Here is a 13,673-nt window from a genome sequence, read left to right on the forward strand (position 1 = left end):
TGGATTAATGTGCAGTTTTATTCTGAGGAAAACAGAACATTCCATACATCTGCAAGATAAGGACATTTTTCTTTATTTTTAAGATAAAAAAAGTGGAAAAGGATTTGATTCTTTTCGTACAACTTGTTCATAAAAGGAAATGGGCTGAGTCGAGCTTTGTAATGTTTTTACAGGAACCTTTTCAATCCAGCGCCTTCATTACAGATCTTGAAAATCCAAAAGCCTTAAAATCGACAGGTATTTTGGATAAATTCTTCTTTCACTTATATAGTTCTCACTGATAATTTGTCTATAGTGTGTGTATGGACATACACACAGGTGAAGATACTCAATTTTATATGTATTTTCCATGGCCTTCATGTTCTCTTTGTACATCTTTTCATATAATTCTTGAGCCCCTGACTTATCAGTTTATGTTCTGTAATTTTGGTTCAATTGTGTAATGAAAATGAAAAAAAAAAAAAAAAAAAAATAGCTGTTAGCATGTTAGCATGAACTACCAGCAGGTGTTTTCTGCAGAAACTAACGGTCAAGGAGCAGAGCACCAGTGCAGACTTAGCAAAAATCCCTTTATAAATCACACCAAACATAATCAGAAGTTGCCAAACATTAGTTAGAAAATGGGTTTTATATTCTATTATATCCCATCATCCTATTTTAAAAATAGCTCACGAGGACCGGAGTTAAAGACCCCTGATGCGATTCAGCTTTTATTTATGCTTACACCCCATCCCAACATTTTGGTGAATCGAGATTCTACTTAACATTAAACAAATTCCCAATAATCAGTTTTTGTCTTAAAATAGTTCATAAAGTTAACCTTCACATTGTTTTCTAGATAAATTAAGTTCACTGAGTCAAGGATTGTCAGTGTTAAACACGAAGTAGTTTTATGTTAGTATTTAGAATAAATTTAGGTCAGCAGACATGAAGCAACTGGCAACATTGACGTTATGCAACTATCTTTTTTATCTGACTTCAGAATGAAAAGGTCAACAGAGCAACTGCATGTCTGCAGACGAGTCCCTCCCAATAACAGATTCACAGTAAAAACAATAAGAAAACTGCAAATCTGTGTGGATATGAGCAGAGGAAGCGCAGGGTTGGGCCCATGGCCTCGGACCGGTTTAGCTTCATTCCAGCACACACACATACACACACACACACACACACACACACACACACACACACACACACACACACACACACACACACACGCACACACACTCGCACGCACGCACGCACACACGCTTCCTTTCACTCTCGGTCCCTGGTTGTTCTCTTGTCCCTTCTTCTCCACCTAACCAACGGTTTTACTGCCTCGTTTCCCCCGTCAGTGATCGACAGGCATGTTCGCCAATCACAAACATTTATCTCCTCCCAGCAGCCAATCAGCGCTCTACGTCGGCCTGAGGCCGCCGAGCATGCTAAGGTGCGTCTCTGTTATGTGTGCCATGGTCTCGACCCAGCAGTGTTGACAATAGGCAAGAAACAGTCCCGAATAAAAACACGAACATTGAGGGGATTGTGGAAGACCAACAGTTCAGTCCAACAGGAATGTAAAAGCGTGAACCTGCTAGTTTTATAGAGCCCTGTTTTATGGGAGTGTGAGGGTTATTCCGCTGGGTTTGGCTGCTTCAGGCCGAGCTTTCGCTGCTCCGTCGCCGCTGGGAGAGGCTGTTCGCACCGCGCTGGAGGCGGCCAAACTCTCCGCACAGATAGGTAACCAAACGTAGGACAAGTCCTCGCCACCGTCTCCGTCGCGAACCGCAGAGGATCAAGGTAAAGTACGACGACTGGAGAGCTTCCAGGCAGTCTGCAGCTTGTCGGCCTCAGGTCGGGACTTGGGACGGCGTGTGTCTCCCAGCCCATCGCGCTGTCAGTCTAGCTAACAGTAGCAGCATTAGCACGGTCCCTGTATTTACATCTGGGATGATGGGTGACCGCCCGAGCCCGCCCAGGTAATGTTTTCTCATTAGAACACTTTAAATTTTAGATTTGACCAATCAAATGTTGTAGATCAGCTTTTTGTGTATTGTTTTTGCAGGATGAACCGAAAGCTAGCAGCTATGAAGCTAATGCTATGTGTTTAACTGGAGCTAGCCCGCGGTAGCTAACCTCAGCTAGCTTTCTCATTTACTCATTATAAAAACAGGGCTTCGTGAAGATGCATTATCTCTAGACGTGATATTTATTATTTTGTGTAGTGAGTGCAGTCTACTAACTAACGTCATGTGATTCATTGTAATGATTTATTTGAAAGCTAATGTGCTAGTTGCTAACGCTAGTGATGCTATCGCGGTGGTAAGTTTGCTGCTTCCAGGCCCAACATCGCCGGACTGCCGAGATCTCCACACATCTTGGCTTAAAAGATACTTTGTAGAAAAAATACTTAGTAGATACAACACATGCATATCATTTGTTTTAGCTTATTTAAGCTCGTAAGTTAGAGACTGATGATTTAGTGTTGAGCCGATCTGAAGGAGCTTTCTGTCATTTCCAGGCTCTCAGAAGGTAAATGCTGATGTTTAATCCAAATGAAAGGAAATGTGAAACTTTGAATGACTTTTCAGGTAACATAGTGTCTCCTTGTCTGTTTACTAAACCTTTATGTCATACTGGTCTGGCATCTTGCATAGACCAGCATGGTGGATAGTGTGTATACAAGCAGAGACCACCATCACCCCTGTTGATGGTTTATGAGGATAGACTGTTGGGACAGATTGTAAGAGTTTAGTGGAGGGATTTATCTGGATTGGGCTAAATAAATGTCTAATCTAAGATCAGATGTTTATTGTTTGCATCTGGCCTCCCCTCTATTAGTCCTGTAATATGCTAGAGGTCAAGCATCCATAAGGATCCGTACATAGTGGCATAGTTTGCTCAGCCTGTGTATTTATGTTTTGGGAAGCCATGCTGGTTTCGCTGTGGTTGTGCTTGAGGATGTTGAAGGGTTTGGAGTGCTGCACCATGTTTAAGGCAGCTCCAGCATCAGCAGAGATAATCTAACATCCAAAGTCTGCTGCTTTTATGTTGATGCTGGTGTAGTAACTGCCTCATTATCAGCTCTGCGTATATGAGATTGTATGTTCAAAAGTTGCTGAGTTCATTTGAACCTGACAGTGTGAGGATAATTGTCCTACAGCGTTCAGGCGTCCTGTCAGATCACAGCATTCATCAGTTGCAGCAGGATATTTAATGACATTTCCATCCTGGAATGAATATGTGAGAAACTGTATGCCGATAATTGAAATATTAGAAAATGAGAAGTAATTACACTTCATGTGATCATGAAAGATATATTAGCTTGACTTTGGAAAGTCAAACATTTGTGGATTGTGTAAAGTTATGAGTTAATTTAACTAAGAAGATAGAAGATTGTGTAGTTGTACAGTTTTCTTCACAAAGAGCAAATAGTTTCAACAAACTTTATAGTCAGTGATGCACATTTACAAAGTGCGTGTGCACAAAAGGACTTCTTTACTGATAAGGACTGTTGAATAGAGTCATAAATCACAGCTGGTTTCTGTTGGACAATATTCACATCACAAGCTGCGTTTCCATCAACAGAGCAAAACCTATATATTGCAATAAAAAACGCACACATTTAGACAAACCTCTCAAATATCACTAAAAAGTTTTTATGCTCATTAAAGTGGTTCTTCAGATGTTTCGATATAAAAGTTTATTGCAAAAGTGTAATGAAACACTTTTTTTTTTTTGTCACATGACAACCCGACAAAGGTGTCATGTTTATTTCCAGTAAAGATGGCGCTGAGTGGAGTAAATGACAGTAGAATACAGAGTTTTACAATGGAGTATAAAGAGAAATGAAGGGAAAAGACTTTGAGAAGCTGTAGCAAATGCTCTTTAACAAGCAGAAATCTGGCTACTTTGCATAAGCTGCATTTTGTTGAAATTTCACAAGTTTTGCTTTTATTTAGTGAAAAACTGTTATGGAAATACAGCTAGAGAGTTATTAGCAATGAACAGGAATAAAGGCTGGGAGACGGTTTTGGTGGCAGAAGAAACATCAGTCTGCTGAGGCGAGAAGAGAAGCAGCCAGGCCTCATGATGAACGGGACTCTTCCCACTTTGGCTGATCATGTGACACCTTACAGTCTTCTGCTGGGACCACCTGTGCTTTCATTCCCACAGTGAGAGTGAGAGGATTCATTCCCTGCATGCTTTCAGTTAGTGATTACAGCCCAGAGTTCAGCATCTCTGCTGTCTCTGCCTCCCTTTCCTCATGCTACATCGACATGAGCTACGTTTCAGTATAAAACTTGTTCTGAAAGCTTCTCATAGAGCCGGAAGCCCCTCGTAGAAGTAAAACACATCATGTTGCGCTCATAAGTTTTATTTTCTGCTTTGTTTTTTAATCCATTTCAAGATAAATCTGGAATATAACGTAGAGAAATGTCGTCTTTATCTCCGACATGATCGCAGCAAAACACAATGAGAGAAAAAAAAATGAGACAATTTAAGTTTCACAAACTTTGTTTTGTTGTGACAGATGTCAGCTGTAGTTTCAGGATGGTTATTATTTTGACATCCCCGCTGATGTAAAAGCACATAAATGCAGATATTCTGTAAACACTTAGTTATTCAAACATTTTCATCTAACACAGGAAACCAGAATTTAAAGAGGTAAAATAATAATGAAATGATAAAATATGACGTAACGATGATTAAATGATAACAGCTTGATTAACAAATGCACTGAAATTCCTGAAGTGTTGCGATCAGAACGTAGAACTCAAAGCTTCACTAACATTTATTAAAGCGGTTTTTCTACTGAGGAAAATGAATAAAACTCTTGGTTTGGGTTTGTTGTACCATTACCACCTGGGACCATCAAACGATCTGTCCTTTTCTTACACCTCTCATTCCCGTTCAGGGTGGCGATAAGCTGGAGTCTATCCCAGCAGTAGGGAGGTGAGATACACCTGGACAGGTAACCATTCCAACAGGACCAACACAGACCCCTCCCATCAGTGTTTATACGATCACCTGTTATTTCAAGCATTTGTGGAGAACAAACTAGACTGTGCAGATTTCCATGGTTTCATGTTTGCTCTGATTGGAAGTTAATGTGAAGGAAAGTTGAGCTGGACGGATGAAGAACTGAGATCTTGCTAGAACCTTCGAAGCCTTTTCTGGAACAGATCCAGAATAATCCTTCAGATGAAGACGTGTTAAGTGTTGGAAGCTCTGTGATGGACTTAGTTGGTTTTATGGACTCGGTTTTCTGATGTAAAGTTTGACCTGAGTGGCTCTTGCAGCCCCCACCCCACCTGACCCCTCCGGCCCCCCGCTTCCGATATGTTTTCATACATTTTGTTCTTTTCCTTCTCCCGGCTCGCTTCACTCGGCATCGCTGCCTCCATTTGTTGACTTCCTGTCATAGAGCGGCTCCCTCCCTCCTCTTCCTTCTTTTCTTTTGCCCTTACCTTTGGTGGTTGTGCCCCCCCCCCCCCCCCCCCCCACTCCTTTCTCGTTGTTCTTTAATCCCACCCTCCCTGAGCCTGTTTGGATGTCATCTGGTCTCTTATGTAAGAGGCTGTGATGCGCCTGACCGGCCGGTGCGGTCCCTGCTTTGTGCTGGCTCTGGAGTCTAGTTGCTGTTGGTAGAAAGTGAGGTACTGATGGTGGTTCATGGAGGTTCCAGTGTGTCTTTGCACAGGTAAGGCATGCGTCAGGTTTCTGTCCCGTGTAGCTGAAGCTCAGCAGGCGGGAACTGTCTACGGGATGCTTTAGTCAGACTGAATCCTTGTGGACTTTATCCTGCAGAAGCAGATGTCTGGTTTGTTCCGTTGTATCAGGATGTCGTTCCACAAGTCAGATCATTAGTGCAAAACTGATGATTGTTAGCCTGTTTCATCTGTTTTTCTCTTTTCCTGATTCACGGTGTAAAATAAAGCAGTGAATCCTCATGAGATGATGGTGGAAGCGGACTACTAACCTGCTGAGAAGTGAAGTTGTAGAGCGATGAGGGTGAGCAGGACAGGTCTCTTTCTCCGTTTCATTGAATTGTGGATCATTTTATAAGATTAGTTCTCACAGGAAAGGTGTGAAAGAGTAGGTCAGAACTGTTGCAGTGTTAGCATTAGTCCCAGATAATCCTGGTGTGATTTCCAGCAGGTTTGGTCTGGTCTGCATGGTCCTGTAGCTGAAGGTTAACAGACCACAGTTTGATATTTCTTCTTCTATTTTAGTTTTACTGACTTTTGCAGTAGTTAGTTAGGCTTCAGGTTAGGGCTGGGCGATATGACCTTTTAGTAATATCCCGATATTTTTATGCCATGTCACGATATACGATATATATCTCGATGTTTACCTTAGCCTTGAATTAATGCTTTGGTGCAGACAATCACATCAGTAAGATGATTTTGTGTCTCCATTAAAACATAATTGTTCATACTGCATTAAGATATGCTGATTTTAAACATTCATGCCAAAAGGATGAAATTGTAATGAAGCAAACTGATCAAAACCGTATTTATTGAACAGTTAAAGCAGTGGCAGAAACATGTCATTTTAAAACAAAATAAAGTGCCTTTACATGATGTATTAAATGCAACGTATGAAAATAGGGGCTCTAGGGGGGACTTTTCAAATGATGAACTATTATAAGGTTTTGCTTTATGGATACGTTTTTGAGTTGTCGTGTATTTTTTTAATTGCAGCGTTTAGCGTAGAAATCAGTCTTATAATACAGGCAGAATGTCCTCGTATCGTCTCCAATAAACGGCTTCAGCCAGTTTTTAATTCAGGATTTGATTCCCACTCCTTCTGTACTTTCTAGAGCAGAGGTGTCCAGCTCCGGTCCTCGAGGGCCAGAATCCTGCAGGTTTTCTATGTATCCCTGCTCAGACACACCTGATTCAAATTAATTAGTAGTAGAGCTTAATCAGTTGTGCACGTCATTGGCTGTTTGATCCATTTAGTGGAAGCTAGATGTGTTGGAACAGGAATACATGGGAAACCTGCAGGACAGCGGCCCTCGAGGACCGACTTTGGACACCCCTGTTCTAGAGACATGACGAGCTAGATAAATATGCTTGTGTCACACACACAGTGGATGAGGCGAGTAAGTGACAGAGGCTGTGAATGTAACCAAATATAATTAATTATTTTTGCGTGACGTGAAAAACTTTGTAATTTACGTCCCACTCTGTATTCCAGAGCGGGATCAGTGGCGGATTTGGCTGTTCATTGTGACTGTAGGTGGAGTCGTGCAGGTGTCCTCTCTGCTCCTCTGACTGGCTGCAGCTGCAGCCGGAGCGACCGAGTGCTTTAGGACGGGGAGAGACTCTCGCTCGTAACAATAACTTTACAATATGCGCTTTAAAGTCAGTCGACAAAACACCAGGAAAGTCTCCAATAACTCCAGTAAAAGTTGCTAGATTTGTCGCTAGTCGCGTTTCACAAAAAGTCGCCAAATTTAGCGAGAAAGTGGCTACACGCTGCCTCTCATGACGTAGCACGTAGCTCACGTTATGTACGTAACAAGGTGCGCTTGTTTTAACTCTCTGTGCAAAGCGGTGCAGAGTCGAGGAGAAGGGAGGAAACCCCGCCCACAGCTAAAAACACCTGCGTGACAACAGGATACTCGAATATGATGAATATAGACATTTTCTATATTCGCACAGGGGACTAGCAACGATATATCGAGTATATTCGATATATTGCCCAGCCCTAGTTCAGGTAAGAAAAATGAAACTATGAAGGAGAAAAAGGGCGATGCCTCGATGCATCGCCACACATTGCCGTTAACTGATGTTCAGCTTGCAACGTTGGTTTTGACCCAGAACTTCAGAACCAGCACAGTTAAGAGGTTTATAAGGTTTATTTTTTCTGTCATGACATGCGTCTGGAAGGCTTTGGGTTTGTTAGCAGCTGAACTGGCTGCTGCCAGGATGATACAGTGTTGTCCAGGAAGGAGTTTTCTTGATGCCAACATTCACCCAGGCGGATCACTAACAAATAAAAGCAGACAAGGAATGCAGACAGATGAGTGTCAGAGTCAGTATCTGAAGAAGAAGCCATTCGCTCTTCTAAACACACCTTAATATTATGGACTCAGTTTCAATCGTGTCATATAGACGTCAGGATTATTTCTCATTTTCCTCTTTTATACCAGGAATCGCCGTTTTCAATGTCTTATTTAACCCCTTAAAGCCAGAGACCTAGAAGATCCGGAGCAAATGAAGACTTGCTCTACAATAGTCAGCTTCATCTTCATGTTGCTGGTGTCTGAGGACACGTAGGGACCTCAGACACATGTAGTCTGTTACTGTGCCTGAGTAAGTTACAATAAAATATGATAATATGCTAGCAACGATTTAATAAACACATTTTTCATTGATCACTTTTCAGGAACTAAATTGTCTGTAAACACGGATGTCTGAACATTAGGACTGAAACTAAACTAAGAGCAACTAAACTAGAAACATCAGCTGATTATAAAAACCTTTAATTTGGTTATTTTTAGTAATTGTCTCATTTGTCAGCCTTCATGAGGACTGATGGGGTTTTTAGTATTAAAGTCTGGAGCAGAACTTGACGAATGTCTGATCTTTGCTGACAAAGTCACTGGGGTAAATATACACGTATAAAATACAAGTGTCTGTTTACAGTCTATTTTCTGGAATAAAAAGCCAGATATCTGATCACATGAAGGGAAATGTATGACTTTTTTAGCTTTTACAGATTCTCTTCTTTTTTTTTTTTATCTCACCCGCATATTAAATCCAATCAGTGGACTCGTAGCCTGAGATGGAAATGATAGAAAATGATGAAAAGATGGTTGAATAGTATAACAGCAGCTGACATGTTGGACACCATGTTGGTACCATCAGTATCGTTCATCATCCTGCTGGTAACCAGTGTGTCTGTACTAACCCTCACTCCTCCCCATGTGTCTCCCAGCAGGGCTATGTCCTCAGCACCCACTACGTCTCCATCTGTGGACAAAGTGGACGGATTTTCCCGGAAGTCTGTCAGGAAGGCCAAGCAGAAGCGGTCGCAGAGCTCGTCCCAGTTCCGGTCTCAGGGCAAACCCATTGAGCTCACGCCCTTACCGCTGCTCAAGGGTAAGAAACAACGTGTAGATGATGCAGTGTAGAACATGCGCACGGTGGAGAAGAAGACGCAAAACACATGGATGATGGGAGTACAACATGTGGCATGACGTCTCTACTAAATGTGCTCCTGTCTGTAATTTGCAATCTAAGAGTGCATTGGTCGGATCATGGGAGTTTTTATTACTCAGGCGCCCATGAAGGCAGCATAGTGAGTGGTGAACTATTGCTGCCCGTACACATGTTGTTACTAAATGCATCAGGTTCATGTTGATTTAAGTGATAAGTAAGGTTTGTCAATATCTAAAATAAGTGTGAACAGCAAAATAAATGAACATATTTTTGGAGTGAACAGTTATTATCATGATTGTTATGATGAAAACAAACAAACAAACAAAGAAAAAATAAAACAACTCTTCCCTCACCCACCCTCCCCTCCCCTCTGGGCAGGGAGATTTGCTCGGGTTAGGGCTGCAACGATTACTCAGGTAACTCGAGTAATCCAAGTACAAAAATTGAGTTTACCTCGAGGCTCCGTTTAATTAATATCATGTGGTGATATTTTTTAATTTATGCATCATGGCGGCACTGTGCTGTTCAGAGGGACTACATCACTGTTTCAGTAAACATATAAAATATTTAAACATGTATAAAATACCGTATTTTCACGACCATAAGGCGCACCGCACCAAAAGGCGCAGTCTCAGTTATGTGCTCCTTTTCTGTATTTAACACATACACAAGGCGCACCTGACCATTGGGCGCGGGTTTTATGTACCGGTACAATCCACGCCCACACTCCCCCCTTTAACATTTTCAATGCACACAAGCATACAAGTATGCCTTTTTAAAAATAGAGCGGGAGCAAAACTGAGTTTGGTTGTGCTTTATTTAAGTATTGATTACAAAGTTGTTGTTTTTTTTTACCGGTAATCGTCATTAGTCAAACCCATCAAAGTCCTCATCCTCTGTTTCGGAGTTGAACAGCTGCGCTAAATCTCCAGCAAACATGTGAGGTTCACTTTCTTCAATGTCAGAGTCACTTTCCGTGCCGTGCGGCTCCTCGGAAATGATGCCGGCTTTTGCGAAAGCGCGGACAACAGTACCAGCAGACACGTTAGCCCAAGCATCTACAATCCATTCGCATATTGTGGCGTAACTCGCCCGGCGCTGCCTTCCACTCTTAGTGAAACTGTGATCTCCATCGGTCATCCATCGCTCCCACGCCGCTCGCAGCCTTACTTTGAACGGCCGGTTCACACCGATGTCCAGCGGTTGTAGTTCCTTCGTCAGGCCTCCCGGAATGACAGCAAGCTCAGAGTTAATTTGTTTCACTTGTTTTTTCACATCAGCTGTGAGATGGGCACGCATAGAGTCACAGATCAACAGCGATGGTGATGTGTGAAAAAAACCACCTGGTCTCTTTACATACACCTCCCTCAGCCATTCTTTCATCATTTCCTCATCCATCCAGCCCTTTACATTTGCCTTAATGATGACTCCTGCTGGAAACTTCTCTTTAGGCAAAGTCTTTCTCTTGAAAATCACCATTGGCGGCAGTTTCTGTCCATTAGCATGGCAGCCAAGCACAATAGTAAAAGAAGACTTTTCGTGCCCCGTTGTGCGTATCGCTACCGTGCTGGTCCCCTTCTTCTCCACAGTGTGACCAACCGGGATGTCGAAGGTGAGCGGCACCTCGTCCATGTTAGTGATGTGGTTGGGCTGGATGCGTTTGTCGGCAATGTGTTTGCTACAGTAAGAGCGGAAAATGTCCAGCTTTTCATTATAATCCGCTGGAAGTTGCTGCGCTACTGTAGTCCTTGTCCGGATGGAAAAATTGCACCGTTTCATGAAACGAAAGCACCAAGACGGACCTCCTTGGAAATGTTCAATTTTCATTTCCTCTGCTAGTGTCTGCTTTTAGTCGAATGGTGACCGTCGAAACGCTTCTCCCACTTATTCTTTGATCGATGATCCACTGCTCCAGTCTTTCCTCCAACTCGGGCCACCTCGCCTTATGTCCGCGGAAACTCAGCTGCGTCTTCTTCACCTGTCGGAGCTCATTTTCCATTTTCCTCCACTTGCGAACCATCGATTCATTAATATTAAATTCTCTCTCGGCTGCTCGATTTCCATGTTGCTTGGCGTAGTTGATGGCCTTCAGCTTAAATTGTGCTTCATAAGCGTGTCTTTTAGCCATGTTTAGGGTTGTTAGAAAAAGGTGTTCTGCATAACGCACATACCTGTTCTTTTATATGCGATCAACGCCCACACTTCACCCTTTAACGTTCTCATGGTGTTCTCTACTACGTCCGATTACAACAACAAAAACAACAACAACACGCACACAAAGGGCGCACTGCACGATAGGGCGCGCCGCACATTTTGAAGAAAATCTAAGACTTTTATGTGCGCCTTATGGTCGTGAAAATACGGTATATAAAAACAGAACCTGTGGCCTACAGTGTGTCTGTACAGTGTGACTGTTTCACCCGGACTGATGACGGACGTTTCCAACAGCAGCGGCGAGCGGTTTGCTTTCTGTCTGAAGATCCTCCTTGCTTTGGTCTCTAATGGCAGAGAATGAAGAAGAGGGGAAGAAAAGGCAGAAAAAGTCGCAGTGTGGGACCATTTCACACTGAAAAGGGCAGAAAACATAGTGCAGTGTGTGTGCTGTAAAGCAGGTCTCAGTGTTGCAGCACCTGAAAGGAAACCCCCCCCCACTTCACCGCTCCAGGAGGAGATCCAGCTTTCTGATTTATATCAACAGCAGCAGCGGCTGTTAAATGTACACTGTTATAACCTGTGATATTAGTCAGCAGTGACAAGGCATGGCGAGTTGCCTGTTGCTAACGCACGTTAACCGTCTTGTAATCCGTCCATCATCTGTCTCTTCCTGCAGCAAACTTTTATTCTGAATTAAACAGACACGCTTTTAACAGGTGCGTCGTCCACCAAGACATCGGCTGGTTCTTCGATACTTTGGACATGATTACAAGTCAGTCCTTCTTTCGACGTGAATTATTCTGTTAAATCTTATAAAAGGTAGAAATTCGCGATCGGTTGAGAATTGTTTCTCCACACATGCACAAACGTGCACAAACACGTTGGCACATTTTAAAATATGATACTTTTAAAACATTTTCCTCATGCATTAGGTAGTAACAACACATGCAACAGCTTCACAAAAATACATTTATAGATTTACTTTGGTTGAGTTTCTAGTATTTGTTTTACAAATTATAATAATAATAAAAAATCGTTAGAGTACTCGATTACTCGAAGAAATAATCGAGTACCTGATTCCAAAAGTACTCGATAGTTGCAGCTCTAGCTCAGGTTCTCTACCAGAGTCCTGGAAGCTTGAGGGTCCTACGCAGTATCTTAGCTGTTCCTAGGACTGATCTCTTCTGGGTGGAGATGTCTGATGTTTCTCCAGGTATCTGTTGGAGCCACTTCTGGCTCCAATGGCATTCTGATATCCCTGTTGTAGATCCCGGTGGTGTGGATCTACAATGTCTGAGTCAAGGGCTCGCTCCTTCTTAGTGTACAGCTTGATGACATCCATGTGGAAGAGGTGACTGATGGTGGGCCCATTCCTGAGTCGGTATCCATAGCAAGTCTTGTTGATTAATTGGCTGAGGGATGTCAGGTCTATGCAGAACAGCAGTGGGAAAGGGCATCTCCATGGTATATGTCACATTTAAACTAGGAGCACCAATTCCAACCTGCAGTCCAGTTCTGATCTGCAGTCCAGTTCTAATCTGCAGTCCAGTTCTGATCTGCAGTCCAGTTCTGATCTCCAGTCCAGTTCTAATCTGCAGTCCAGTTCTAACCTGCAGTCCAGTTCTAACTTGCAGTCCAGTTCTAACCTGCAGTCCAGTTCTAACCTGCAGTCCAGTTCTAACCTGCAGTCCAGTTCCGATCTCAAGTCCAGTTCTAATCTGCAGTCCAGTTCTGATCTCCAGTCCAGTTCTAATCTGCAGTCCAGTTCTGATCTCAAGTCCAGTTCCAACCTGCAGTCCAGTTCTGATCTCAAGTCCAGTTCCAACCTGCAGTCCAGTTCCGATCTCAAGTCCAGTTCTAACCTGCAGTCCAGTTCTGATCTCCAGTCCAGCTCTAACCTGCAGTCCAGTTCTAACCTGCAGTCCAGTTCTGATCTCCAGTCCAGTTCTAACCTGCAGTCCAGTTCTGATCTCCAGTCCAGTTCTAACCTGCAGTCCAGTTCTGATCTCCAGTCCAGTTCTAACCTGCAGTCCAGTTCTGATCTCCAGTCCAGTTCCGATCTGCAGTCCAGTTCCGATCTGCAGTCCAGTTCCGATCTGCAGTCCAGTTCCGATCTCCAGTCCAGTTCTAACCTGCAGTCCAGTTCTAACCTGCAGTCCAGTTCCAACCTGTAGTCCAGTTCTGATCTCCAGTCCAGTTCTGATCTCCAGTCCAGTTCTGATCTCCAGTCCAGTTCTGATCTCCAGTCCAGTTCCAACCTGCAGTCCAGTTCCAACCTGCAGTCCAGTTCCAACCTGCAGTCCAGTTCTAACCTGCAGTCCAGTTCCAACCTGCAGTCCAGTTCTAACCTGCAGTCCAGTT

General features: G+C 43.1%; 1 protein-coding gene across 6 annotated transcripts in view; it reads left to right on the forward strand.

The window, feature by feature from the left end:
- The first annotated feature begins 1,462 nt into the window (after positions 1 to 1,462).
- Positions 1,463 to 13,673, forward strand: part of ppp2r5eb (protein phosphatase 2, regulatory subunit B', epsilon isoform b) — a 58,566-nt gene continuing 46,355 nt past the window's right edge. Inside the window, exons 1-2 of one of the 6 annotated variants that reach the window (XM_079262247.1) lie at positions 1,463 to 1,961; positions 8,935 to 9,098. In XM_079262247.1, coding sequence (XP_079118373.1) covers positions 1,933 to 1,961; positions 8,935 to 9,098 — 193 coding nt within the window. In that variant the 5' untranslated portion in view covers positions 1,463 to 1,932. Of the gene's footprint in view, positions 1,962 to 5,619; positions 5,687 to 8,934; positions 9,099 to 13,673 lie in introns of those variants that run through there. The other 5 variants (XM_079262248.1, XM_079262250.1, XM_079262249.1 and 2 more) reach the window with 5 other exon arrangements.

This window comes from Telmatherina bonti (assembly GCF_933228915.1).
Source record: "Telmatherina bonti genome assembly, chromosome: 22".
In the NCBI taxonomy this organism is placed as follows: domain Eukaryota; kingdom Metazoa; phylum Chordata; class Actinopteri; order Atheriniformes; family Telmatherinidae; genus Telmatherina; species Telmatherina bonti.